The 13,907-nt window shown below is 41.1% G+C and overlaps 1 protein-coding gene across 9 annotated transcripts in view; it reads left to right on the top strand.

Annotated features, from left to right (window-relative positions):
• Positions 1 to 13,907, top strand: part of SGCG (sarcoglycan gamma) — a 226,100-nt gene that overhangs the window by 146,811 nt on the left and 65,382 nt on the right. Inside the window, exon 2 of one of the 9 annotated variants that reach the window (XM_081795524.1) lies at positions 11,839 to 12,000. The exons of the other annotated variants lie outside the window; for them this stretch is intronic. Within the exon in view, the coding sequence (XP_081651650.1) occupies positions 11,950 to 12,000 (51 nt within the window). The 5' untranslated portion in view covers positions 11,839 to 11,949. The remainder of the gene's footprint in view (positions 1 to 11,838; positions 12,001 to 13,907) is intronic. 9 annotated transcript variants of the gene reach the window in all.

Raw genomic sequence — 13,907 nt, 5'->3', positions numbered from 1 at the left:
TGATTATTCAATAATTTGTAAAATTTTATGAATCCTGTTTTCCTAATCTCATTAATCCATAAATAATAACCATCCAGATGCTACCTTCTCATTTGTTTAAAAAAACTTTACTTTAAAATACAATAAATTAATAAATTCATGCACAGCTTCATGCTTCAACACTTAGCAACACATTTAGTGGATGAAATACCAGCAGTCCTAAGGAATTCATATTCTAGTTTACACATCCTGATGTTTTCTAGATTGTTGGGTAATGTTGTATGCTCTGATGATATTTCTGTGTACTTTTTGAAAAAATATCATTTAATATAAAATATCCAATTTTTGCTAGATAGTCATGATGACAAAAATACTGCAATGACCGTCACCTGTAGGTGACTCTGTTCCTCGCATGCATCTTGAAGGTGTGATCCAGGCAAGGACTCTCTCCAAGAACAGTCGTTGTAGCTTGCAGTGTGAAATGCCTTCCACTGACGACTCTCTTTCTCTTTCTAGGCAAGTATTTCCTTCCTGCCACTACTCTGTGGCCAGTAGGCACATTATTTATTTCGTTGACTTAAATAAATATTTACATTTTCATGTATTCAAAGAAGTAATATACCAACCCAATCAAAATATGCCTTAAGGGGCGCCTGGGTGGCTCAGTCGGTTCAGCAGCCGACTTCGACTCAGGTCATGATCTCGCGGTCCGTGAGTTCAAGCCCCACTTTGGACTCTGTGCTGACAGCTCAGAGCCTGGAGCCTGCTTCTGATTCTGTGTCTCCCTCTCTCTCTGCCCTGCCCCCACTCGAGCTCTCTCTCTCTCTCTCTCTCTCTCTCTCTCTCTCAAAAATAAACATTAAAAATAAAGAGAGAGGGGCGCCTGGGTGGCTCAGTCGGTTAAGCGTCTGACTTAGGCTCAGGTCATGATCTCGTGGTCCGTGAGTTTGAGCCCCACTTCGGGCTCTGTGCTGACAGCTCAGAGCCTGGAGCCCGTTTCGGATTCTGTGTCTCCCTCTCTCTGACCCTCCCCCGTTCATGCTCTGTCTCTCTCTGTCTCAAAAATAAATAAACGTTAAAAAAAATTTTTTTAAATGCCTTAAAATATGTTATTTAATATAAACATTATACATTGTTATTATAAATTATATTTAACTATTAAAAATACCTAAATATATTTAAATTAGCCAAACAGAAGTAGTCATTTCTTCTTTAAAATTTACAAAAACAATATTTTTACGCTATCACAATAGTATTTTGTTCCATTGGACACCTTTATTAATGTGTCGTACATCATCTTCATTTTATCTATAAATTAAATTTTTTAATGTTTGTTTTTGAGAGAGAAAGAGAGAGACAGAGCACGAGTAGGGGGAGAGGCAGAGAGAGAGGGAGACACAGAATCCGAAGCAGGCTCCGGGCTCCAAGCTGTCAGCCCAGAGCCCGACGCGGGGCTCCAACTCACGAACCATGAGATCAAGACCTGAGCCGAAGTCAGATGCTTAACCGACTGAGCCAGCCAGGACCCCCTCTAAATTTAAATTTTTTATTTTAATATTTTGGGGACAGTTAGCTGAGGTTGGAGTCCTCAGATGATAAACTGGGATCTCTCGGATGCCTCCTGACTAGAGGGCCCTCTACTCACATGCAGTGCGCCCTTCAGTTATGCGGAATGTGGAGAGAGAATTTACTAGGGAGGCCAGATTTTAATAGTCCCTTGGCATCAGGGACCGTGAGTTCTGTCAATCATCTTGGCACATGCTTAGCACTCAGTAAATATATCCTGAATGAATAAAGGTGTGCATTATATTAGAAATGTGTGTGAATTAATTTTATAGACTGTATGTGAATGTAAAGTGACAGTGTATCTACTTTGTGCTCTTGCCTTATATTGTAGCACTGAAAACAAGTTTTGGGCATTATAGATTTTGATTACATTAACCCAAATTGTGCCAGCAGCTGAGTCCACTTCGAGTTAGGATGGCTAACCCCAGAGACCAGCAAATGTTTCCTTGCCATTGCTGCCCCTGTTCCTAGCCCGCACTTTCTCGCGAGATACGGTCAGCACGCATGGCATTTTCTTCGACATTCAGGAACCTGTTGCTAATTCAGGGTGCTTCAGTGCTGCCTTTCAACAAAATAAGGTGAACAAACACACGTTCATGGATCAAAAGGCAAGATGCACAAAAAGATTATTCTGCAGAAAGTGCCAGGGTTTGACCGAAAGACGATGGGTAGACTTTAGGTCATTCTCCTCAAAGTGAGATGCTGTAAATGATATAGTTCTCATCTGTGGGTGAGCTTAATCCCTTGCTTTGGAAATACTCCCTACATACTATAAGTTAATTTATCCTTTCATTTTTTTCCTAGTTTGAAAGATTTCTCTGTAGAGAAGATTGCAGTTTTGTTTTTATTTTATTCATCTGTAAACTAATATCCTTCCTTGAATACATACATGCCAAGGAAGTAACAGGACTATAAAAGAACCCTTTCATGAGCTTTGGCACCAAAATGATAAAATCAGCTAGAGCTCTCAACATTTGCAGAAAGCTATAGAATTTTTAACATGCAACAGCTAGTTTCTAATTCTCTACCTGAATGCAGTCACCTACACAGTCATTAGTCTCGATAGACTGAAAACCATAACTTCCCAAATTAGCAAAGTTTAGAAGACTTTCTCTGCTTAGATCCCCAGTGGGTAGCAATGGAAGGTTTATTATCTTACACATACGATCATTCCAGTCCCCTTGTCCACTCTTCATACTTTAATATTTCTCTATAGAAAACAGTAAAATCAACTATGGGTAATATATTTAAGAATGCCAAGATCAAATTATGGGGGAAGACAAGTAAAACATTACAAAATGAAAACACAAGGATGTCAAAGAATATCGAGACATTAAACAGAAGTTAAGTGTTGACAAGGGAACTAATCTGAACTCCGTGAAACCAAGCCTTTAACAGCCTTTATGTGCCCGACACGCATCACAAAGACCCCAGGTGGTGAGTATCTCACCAATGAGTTCCACTCTTAGCACTGTAACTTCGTGTAGGAGAATTTTACATAATTGCCACGGATGACATCTGTTGAATATAAAGTAATATTAGGACATTGTAGCAACTGATGCTAACCATAAAGGTTCTAGAATATTTTGTGTTGGCCACGATCATAACTAAATCAGTTAGGAATGTGGACATTAAAAGAAATCAGTGCAATAAAGTGGCTAATTCCGTTTTTCCTTTTTATACTTTCTTTCCATAAAACTAATATACAATATTAGTTTTAGTTCTAGTGTGCATGGTTATAAGATGACATCCATGAGTCTTATCAGTAAGTATGTCAAAACAAGGCATCTTTCATTTTTAATGACCCGCATGGATTTTTTTAAACCCTTATGGTTATTTATTTATTTGTGTAGAAAATATTTTAGTGCATTCAATGAATGTAGTTTTAACAAGATAAGATGAAAGAATCCAAGCTTAAAAAGAAAAAAAAAAAACACACTAACCCTGAAAGTTAAATTTCTTTAGGTACTTTTTATTTGGGGGTAAAAAAGGATATAAACAATCAGAGCAGATTTATGCTGAATAATATTCCCTTGTATGTACCACATCTTCTTTGCTCTTTCATCCATCAGTGGACCCTTGGGCTGCTTCCATATCTTGACTATTATAAATAATGCTGCAATGAATGTAGGGGCACATATACCTTTTCAAATTAGCATTTTCCTTTTCTTTGGGTGAACACCCAGTACTGGAATTGCTAGATCGTATGGTGGTTCTGTTTCCAATTTTTTGAGGAAACTCCATACTGTTTTCCACAGGGGCTGCACGATTTTGCATTCCCACCAACAGCGCAAAAGGGTTCCCCTTTTTCCACACCCTCGCCAACATCTGCTGTTTCCTGAGTTGTTCATTTTAGCCATTCTGATAGGTGTGAGGTAGTATCTCACTGTGGTTTTGATTTGTATTTCCCTGCTGAGGAGTGACGTTGAGCATCGTTTCATGTGTCTGTCGGCCATCTGGATGTCTTCTTTAGAAAAACATCTGCCCGTCTCTTCTGCCCATTTTGTGATCGGATTGTTTGTTTTTCAGTGTTGAGTTGCATAAGTTATTTACATACCTTGGATATTAACCCCTTTTTTTGATGAAGTCCCAATAGTTTTGCTTTTGTTTCTCTTGCTTTGGGAGTCATGTCTAAAAGAACTTTTTCTTTAAAAAAATTTTTTAAGGTTGATTTTTGAGAGACAGAGACAGAGAGTGAGCAGGGGAGGGACAGAGAGAGAGGGGGAGACACAGAATCCAAAGCAGGCTCCAGGCTCCGAGCTGTCAACACAGAGCCCGACGCGGGGCTCGAACTCACAAACCGTTACATCGTGATCTGAACCGAAGTCTGGATGCTTAACTGAGCCACTCAGGCGTCACTTTAGTGATATTTTCTAACGCCTCCATTTGTTAACTATGGCATTTTATAAACTCTTAAAATCTGAAGAAAATTTACCGGCACTCACTGCATATGAAAACTTGAATACGTTGTTCTCTCGATGACTTGTTTTCTTCATCTCTAAAATACTTGATGAATACTGGATGATACCTAAGTCCTTCCTGATGTAAACTTTGATGATGCTTTCTCAGGTGCTTTCCTCGTGGATTTTCAATAAGTACTATTGTCTCATTTTGGCGGATCAAGACTCGTGATCTTGCTTTCCTTGCTTTGGATGGGTAGTGAATGTTGAACATGGCACACCGGCTCCATGGCAATCTAGACTGTGTTCGATTATGTATGAAAAGCTAATGAAGACAATCCCTACCATGGCTTTATATGGTTAAATATCTTTTTTTTTTTTTTTCAAACTACCTGGTTTATGCTTGTGGTGGGCAGAACTGTAAGAAGGCTCCCATGACCTCCAGCCCTGGTGTCGTGTTCTGTATAATCCCCTCCCCTTGACCGTGGGCAGGACCTGTGATTTGCTTCTAGGACCTGTGATTTCAATTGAATATGGCAGAAGTGGTGGAATTAAGTCACATTATGTAGCAAAGGTGAAGGCACTTTGCAGATACGATTAATAGCCCAAATCAGTGATTTTGAGTTAGTGAGGAGAGACATTATCCTGGGGAGGCCTGACTCAATCAGGTAAATGGCCTTAAAAGACAGCCCTCTCTTGAGAGATTCTCCCACTGGCCTTGAAGGCCTGAGCTGGCATGTTGAGAGGGTCTGTGAGGGGCCCCGTGGCGAGGAGGAAGGGCAGCCACTAGGGGCTGAGAGTGGCCCCTGGCAGCATGGAGACCTTGTTCCCTCTCCTGCAAGGAACTGAATGCTACCAACAACCCCACAGCTTGGAGGAGAACCCCAAGTCCAGAAAGGAACCCCGCCTAGCTGATCCCTCAGCCGCGATTGTGTGAGACCCTGAGCAACGCCCAGAATCCTGACCCAGGGAAACTGAGACAGAAGAAACACACAGTGTTTTAAGCTGCTACATTCCCGATAGTTTGTTACATAGCAGTAGACAGTGAATACAGTGTTATCCACGATTCAGAGTGTTTCATTTCTCTTTTGCTAGATATTGACAACCAGAAAGAAAACCGAGAGAAAACTCTAAAAGTACCTAAATGAATTTTCCTGATGATTTGTATTCGTAACCACTTCTTATTGAAGACATATTTAATTTTTGACTCTTTGTGTTGGTGGACATTGACATATCTTAAGTAACTGAGGACATAAGAAAAAGATAATAATATTTGAGCCTAATCTAATACTGTGCCTTTTAACCATTTACTACCTGAGAAATTCTTTATTCAGCAAGTAAATTTATTTCTTTTTGAAAATATTTTATTATGTATCCTCAGTTTTTCACTTTAATAACAAAAATGTTCTTATATGCATTATTAGGATAGATTGATTATTTCATTATAATCGAGGAAATCACTGAATATATGTTTTGGTATATTATTATCGTGAAAAGAGCTTATATTTAAGAGTCTCTTTTTTATTTTAATAACTCCTAGCTGATGCACACAGATTGCACAGTCCATTTATTCCCATTAACTCAGTTCATCCTCACAATTACCCTATGAATATGACTTTGACTACACCATTATATATTTTATTTTGGTGATTTCAACGATAGGCGTACTTAACAAATACCAGTTTCCATGAAAATCAGGAACACCTAAGCCAGGTCGTCAGAGGTCTTCTGCACCCAGTTAGAAGGTAATAAGTACTATGAAGACGGTGTCCTTGGATTTGGGGTCCTCACACCGTGTCCCAAGGAGCCCTAGTGGGATCTTAGGGGACCCAGGAAATACCACTTTTTCCCTAGCCAAGTTCAGAACCAGTGAAAAGGAGAAAAAGGAGTCAGGTAGGGACAGCTCAAAATAACATCTGTATTCCTGATAAAAGCCAAGTGGAGGGTACAGTTTGGACCTGCCCAAACATCTTGTCCCTCAGAATTAGAGGAGTTACCCAGCAAGTCACAGATAGCATGGGAAACTTCAGACAACCCTCCAAGGGCAGGGACCTGACCACTGTGCCACACTTCCGATCTGCCTTACTGTACGGACAGCAAACTGGAAGTCTCAGGGCAGGTAGATCCTCAGGGACAGAGGAGCAGAGCCAGTGGACTTCTTCTCCCAACTCACTAGCCCTGCAGGGCGCTCCTCCTGGCCTGGGGTGCAGAGAGGGGCCAAAGTGTTTCTCTGATGGCAGGGCCCTCCTGTGTACCCCACTTCAGTGGCCCAATGTTGACTTTTCAGACTGCCAGAGAGGGGAAATCAGTCAGGATGTAAGTTAGAAATTGGGGGACCAGAAATGTGCAGGAAAGGGGAGCCCATCCAGCCACCTTGGAGACCTGGTGATCCCTGACCCTGGTTACCCCAGCCTGCCTCTTCAGCTGTTTTAAAAGCTCTGTCTGGAGCCGTCTGAGATGAGGAGATGACTCCATTGTGTACATCCAGTCCTGTTATGGAAAATCAATGAGTGGATTCCCTTCCCATTGGGCCCAAAACCACATTAGCTCTTAAAATTCTGCGGATAGTTCTCTTTCGACTCAGTGCTTCTGCACACGTTATTCCCTCTACCTAGAACAGCGACACGCGCGCACACACACACACACACACACACACACACACACACACAGAGAGTCTCAGCTCAAAAGGATGTTGACTGGGACTCAGCTCAAAGGGATGTTCCTTGACCATCCCCATCCACAGGCTAAGACAGGGTCCTCCTATCCTTCTATTTTCTAGGACTCCGATTTTTTTCCCCCGTCATAGCACACATCGTAATTTGAATTTGTATACCTTTCTATGGTTTAATGTCTTCTCACCCACTAGGATCGTGTCCGTTAAGCCCAGTAGACTCAACATCTAGCCCCTAGCATAAAATCAACGCTCCCTAAATAGTCCTTGAATACGTAACTAATTGAATGACTGAATGAGAGTATTTTCCTTATTTCCTTCAATTAAATTGTCGTTCTGTATTTTTAGCAAGGGAATAGAGAAGGAGCCAAGGCAACCCAGAATAGGCAAAGGCGATCGAAGAGCAGGATAATCCGGTTGCTAAAGTGCAGATTAGGGAGGAGGCTGGAGGGTAACATCACACGGGAGTGAGGGCTGTCCTGCTCAGTGTGCATGACAGTTCCTGGAAAGGTTACTAGAAATAGATCTTGTGAAGCCACTTCCCAAAAGATGCTGGTTAATGGCGTCTAGAGTGGGGCCCAGGGTTCTTCCAGGGACCCGAGTCCAGGTTGTAGACCAGGTTTGAGAACACATTACCTTACGGTCATCTAGAGTTCAGATTACTTTCAGGTAATACAGTGTTACTTACGTGGTGTCATTTGTCCAGATTTCATGTTGTTTCCTATATCCTGTCATTCTTAATGGTTGATGCTGAGATGTGTTGTAATGTAGAAGCATTCTGTTCCTTAACTGATGGAATGAAAACAAAAGGAGGAATACGCCTGAATGAGATCATGCAGAGCAAGAAATCGCACTTTGTCTAAAGAGCAGTTGACTCATTACCCGTATCTCAGCCCTGGTCTTACTAGCAAATACGTCGAATAGCATTTATCAAATAGAATTCATTCAAAAAGAAAAGATGACGCATAAGCTGTTGAGATGGAAAGAATTCTTATCTGTGTCAGGCCTTGCTCATTTATTGAAGAGATCAAGTTCAGTCAAAACAAAAGTTGCTTGTCCGAAAATACTTTCTGCTAGAGTATTTCAATATTTGACAAATGTTTCATTAGAATTGGGCAGAGATTTTATTTAAAAATATCTTACTGGGCACCTGGGTGGCTCAGTCAGTTCAGCGTCTGACCCTTGGTTTTGGCTCAGGTCACGATCCCAAGGTTATAAGATCAAGCCCCATGTCGGGCTCTGTGCAGGCAGCGTTAGGGATTCTCTCTCCCTCTCTCTCTCTCTGCCCCTGCCCTGTGCATGCTTGCTTTCTCTCTCTCTCTAAACATAAATAAGTGTTTAAAATATATATCTTACTGCAGTCTGAGTGGAAAAAAGAATTTCTATCATATGTTCAGTTACTGATATGACAGTATATATATTTTTTAATTAATTTATTTTTATTTTCATTTTTTTTAATATATGAAATTTATTGTCACGACAGTATATTTTAAGATGCCTCTGTTCAGTGACAAGACTTTGCCCACGGAAATCACTGGGGGGGGGGGGGGCAGGCACCCACAGGTCCCCCGGGGCCTACCAGGTCTGCAGGTGACGTTGTGCTCAGCCTGGCCCTTTGTTTGCCAAAAGCAGTGTGGTCTCTGCCCACAGGAAGACAGCAGGTGTAAGGGTGAAGGCAGTGACGTCTCATCTGGCCCGTAGATCGTGGAAGAGATTCCCACTTCTTCGCTGTGCCTGTCTACCATGCTGGACATCTCCCTCCACCTCACAGAGTTTTACCCTCTGACTCCCACCTGCCTTTACAGAGACCCGTGCTCGTGGGGCGAGAGCAGGCGGCCTCCTGTTTCCATCCCTGCCTTCCGGAGCCTGGCCTCCTGGTCATTCCATCGTCAGGGAGCCCATATCGACTCCTAACACCGCCTCCCTCTTTCCCACTCATTTTTCACACCAACGGAAATTCGGATTAAAAGAAAACCATGACGCGGTGGCATTTTCAAGCAGCACCTTGACATTTTCTCAAATTATTTATAGCTCTCTAAGAAGAATTACACGACATCGGTGCTTACCAGTCTAAAAAGCAAATTGAAATGTTTGATTTGTGTCTTAGTCATAATCCCGTGGGATTGATCCAGAGGTCACAGACAGTAAGAACGCGTACTAACTTAATGGCATTTTCTTTCTAAGAAGACAAGCTATTAGTGAGCCGGGGTGGAGGGGAGGGAGATACACCTAGAGCTGGTCCAACTACACAGGAATTTCACTGATACCACAGTGACACAAATCCCATTGTCACCGGTGTCTAGAGATATGCATAGCACTGTAGTTTTCATTTTAATCTCAAGGACATTCCTTCAGTTTTCCTTTTTATTCTAATTTTTCCATGAGTGACTCAAGCATATTTTAACGATGGGGAAATAAAGAAAGCAAAAGCACCCAGTCTCACAAGCCTTAGGTTCTTGCCACGCCTGGTGGCAGTCAGTCATCCGCTTACCCCGGGCACCACATCCACGTTCCCGTCATGGGGGGCATTCCAGCACAGTGAATGTGCTCTAGATGCAAATGGATCCACATGCTTCCCTTTTCCACTAATGATGTAAGACTGATCATGCCTTTGGGCAAATAGTTTGTTTTTTCTCATGAATGCTAATGAAGAGAATATCTTGTAATTAATAAACCAACCTAGTCTCACTCACTTCTTGAAGTGATACTTGTTTAAAAAGGAACAAACGCCCAATTTTTACCAGTACTGGAAGATGGAAAGAACATTAGCTTAGGAGCCAGACTGGATAAGAATCTTGGTTTTAATTAGGATTATGTTCATCTGTGATTTTCTGATGGTGCACACACACACAGTACTGTTTGCGAGTGTGTGTGTGTGTGTGTGTGTGTGTGTGTGTGTGTGTGTTTCAATATAATTTATTGTCAAGTCAGCTGACATACAATGTATACGGTGTGCTCTTGGCTTTGGGAGTAGATTCCCATGATTCATCGCTTACAAACAGCGCCCAGTGCTCATCCCAACAAGTGCCCTCCTCACCCACTTTCCCCTCTCCCCCACCCCCCATCAAACCTTAGTTTGTTTTTTGTATTTAAGGGTCTCCTGTGGTTTGCCTCCCTCTCCATTTGAAACTATTTTTTCCCCTTCCCCTCCCCCATGGTCTTCATTAAGTTTCTCAAATTCCACATATGAGTGAAAACATATGATCTCTGTCTTTTTTGCCTGCCTAATTTCACTTAACATAATACCCTCCGGTTCCATCCACGTTGTTACAAATGGCGAGATTTCATGCTTTCTCATTGCCAGATAGTATTCCATTGTATATATAAATCTCTTTTTTAAATTTTAATATTTATTATTTTTGAGAGAGAGACAGAGAGCAAGCAGGGGAGGGGCAGAGAGAGAATAGACACAGAATCCGAAGCCGGCTCCAGGCTCTGAGCCATCAGCACAGAGCCTGACGCGGGGCTCGAGCTCACAAACCATGAGATCATGACCTGAGCCAAAGTTGGACGCTCAACCGACTGAGCCACCCAGGGACCCCTAAACCACATCCTCTTTATCCATTCATCAGTTGGTGGACATTTGGGCTCTTTCCATAATTTGGCTATTGTTGATAGTGCTGCTGTAAACACTGGGGTGCATGTGCCCCTATGGATCAACACTGCTGTGTCCTTTGGATAAATTCCTAGTAGTGCAATTGCTGGGTCGTAGGGTAGTTCTATTTTCAGTTGTTTGCTATTTATTATACTTAAATGCTTGGTTTAAATGTGGCACAAAATTATGAAATCCTTTGGCCAAAGTGTTTTTTACTTTATTCTGTGTTGAGCACAAAATAAATGTCATCCCGTTAAACTTCTCGCTGTAAAAATATGGGGAAAGTCACACTCAGACAATATTATCATTCCATTGGTCAAATATGGGTCTGAGCATGGATGATGTGGTTGATATTAGTACAAAGAGCAGGGGGTTAAAACCATCACTGAAACAATGGTCTGTGTGGTCAGTAGTCACCATTGCGATAGAGCCATAATGCTTGAACTGTATGTGACTGTCAAATGTGAAAGTCCGACCAATTTCAGATATTCTGTCTACAGAGTTTGAGATAACAGAATTTCAAGGATGACCATACTCAAAAAAAAGAAAAAAATGAGACACAGGGAGGGGGACCATTTATCTACTGTGTCTTAAGAATTAATAGGAGACTTTTCAGCGTCCTCCTCCATAGCAATCTTTCTATGACAAAGTTCATTATTGCCATTCCATTAAGAGCCCTTTAAAAGTGAACTTGAGTCTTTCTTATCTTTCTGTCTTGGCCCAGATTGAGTCCCACACGCTCCGAGAAATAGTCTCCAGTTTCTCTATTAATCATGCCTCGTTCTGAACTCTCAAAGTTGTCTGTACTACTGGTATATTTTTTCACGTCAGAGAAACTTTCTGAGGGGCCAGTAGAGGTTTTTGTTCTGTTTTATTTTAATCCCCAGTATCACAGTGCCTTGTACAGAATTTACGTACCCAGTAAATACTTGATGCTCCTAAAAAACGAGAAGAAATGAAAGATAATTTTTGCACATGTGTATGAAATTAGCAATGACCAAGAAAAAAACGGCACAAATTCAGTACTAGGTTGATTACACAAAATTACTATAGGATTTGCAGATGGGTGGATGGATGCAAAACTACGAATCAAAAATTTGCTCATCTATTATGTATTTTGTTCATAGACTCTGATACTGAGTGGACCATGACATTCGCTCACAAATTCTCGATTTCTTTGCAAACGCACTTGGATAAATAATGTGTGTCCTTAAAGTTGTTTCCCCAAATTCTCTGAGATGTCAGTGTGGTGGTATAACATTGACTTCTCTTCGTTTCCAAATGTCCAGGTGAGTAGTAGCAAAAGCATCTGATCTCTAGGACACTTCCCAGCTGTGAGTTGTATAAAACAATATGGACTGATTGATTTAATGTAGACTCCTCCTGTTGGCCAGCCTGGTACTCTGACTTTAATCCCCAAGTCTATACTGCTTGAATCACCTGGTCTGAGTATTCCCACACTACTGGTAATATATGGAGAAGCACATTCAGATATTCTGGAAATCTGGTTTTAATGCCAGGATAGTAGAAAACGATGATGATTAGGATGATAAATAACTTTGTGTAGTGCTTTAGAACGTATAAAGCACTTTCAAGTGTATACAGCATTATAAACATATCCGTATATAACGTCTCTGTATAATGCCACCTTTTCCAAGTAGCAAATTAAGGAACTACCATTCAGAGTATTCCTGATATGAGCAGTTTTAACTGGATTTCTCTCCCCAAACACCCAGTTTTATGAACACCATTTATAGAATGATCTGTTTTTTGCTTTTGACAACTTTTATTACTTTTAATGTTTGTGAATTTTGTATGCAGTTTTGAAAGAAAGAAGACTTGAGAAAGAAACAAGAAATTACTCCTAACAGAACTATGTAAAAAAATTTTTAACATTTATTTATTTTTGAGAGACAGAGAGAGACAAAGCATGAGCGGGGCAAGGGCAGAGAGAGAGGGAGACACAGAATCCGAAGCAGGCTCCAGGCCCTGAGCTGTCAGCACAGAGCCCGACGCGGGGCTCGAGCTCACGAACCGCGAGATCATGACCTGAGCCGATGTCGGATGCTCAACCAAATGAGCCACCTAGGTGCCCCCGATTTTTAAAAAACCTTTTAACATTTATTTATTTTTGAGATAGACAAAGCATGAGGGGAGAGAAGCGGAGAGAGAGAGGGACCCTAACGGAACTATCTAGATATAGCTTGGTATATTTGCATAATGCTTCCTTTATCATATAATAGGCAGCTATGAAGAGAATCTGCTTTAGAGCTATATGCTTCCTCTACCTGTTTATTGGTTCTTTTGACAATGTTTTAGGACCCAATTTTCATTATGATAAACTTATTGTTTTCACATATAGATAAGAGGGCAAAGTCATTCCTCCTTCCTTTTAACTTTCCAGGTGTCCTTAGCACTATGACCTGATTATTTTTGTCTTTGCAGTATATGGTGAATAATTTCAAACATAGAGCCTGCAGATACAAAATTCTCCATGAAGTTGTGTGTCGTCTTTACAAAGTACCACGCTGATCTTTTCTCATGTTTACAGTAGTGTTATCTATGCTACTCAGTGAACACACCATCCAATCATTCTTGGCTCTTTGATGTTCCTTCATTTTCTTCTTGTCTCTCAAACTGCTCTGCTCTTACGGTGGCTTCTCTCCTGTTTCCTTCCCTGGGTCGCTTTATTAACTCTACGAGGTAGAAAAGAAGCCAGTCTATGTATTTTGTTCCTAATACCTTGTCTACTGCCACCACATGCGAGGCACCGCTCCGTAAACATAGGTGTTCCTTAACTTGAAGTGTCAGAAATTTAAAAATTGTCTGAGATCACCGGGTGAAGAAAATAAGAATTAGAATTTGCATCCATTTCATTTCATTTGAAATCCGCCCTTTTTTCACTGCACCACACACATGGGCTATCGTAGATGGCGGTAATAAAAAGAAATAGTTGAACGGCATACTTCCCCTAACATGATAGCGAATATTTACCCGAACCAGCAGCCAGAAACATACTTGATAATGAAACCCTAGAGGCATTTCTGTTGAAGCCAAAAACGAGAGAAGTGTATTACTGTATGCTACCCTTTTATTTTTTTGAAATATTGTCAGTACAGCAAGGCAATCTGTTAAATAAGGCATTGAAATAGTTAAGCAGCAGATGATTTGAGGGAAAAGAATTACTGGAAATAAT

Source organism: Panthera onca, chromosome A1 (assembly GCF_046562875.1).
Source record: "Panthera onca isolate mPanOnc1 chromosome A1, mPanOnc1 haplotype 2, whole genome shotgun sequence".
Classification (NCBI taxonomy): domain Eukaryota; kingdom Metazoa; phylum Chordata; class Mammalia; order Carnivora; family Felidae; genus Panthera; species Panthera onca.
The sequence above is the reverse complement of the archived record's forward strand: the minus strand, read 5'-3'. Positions and strand labels throughout refer to the sequence as shown.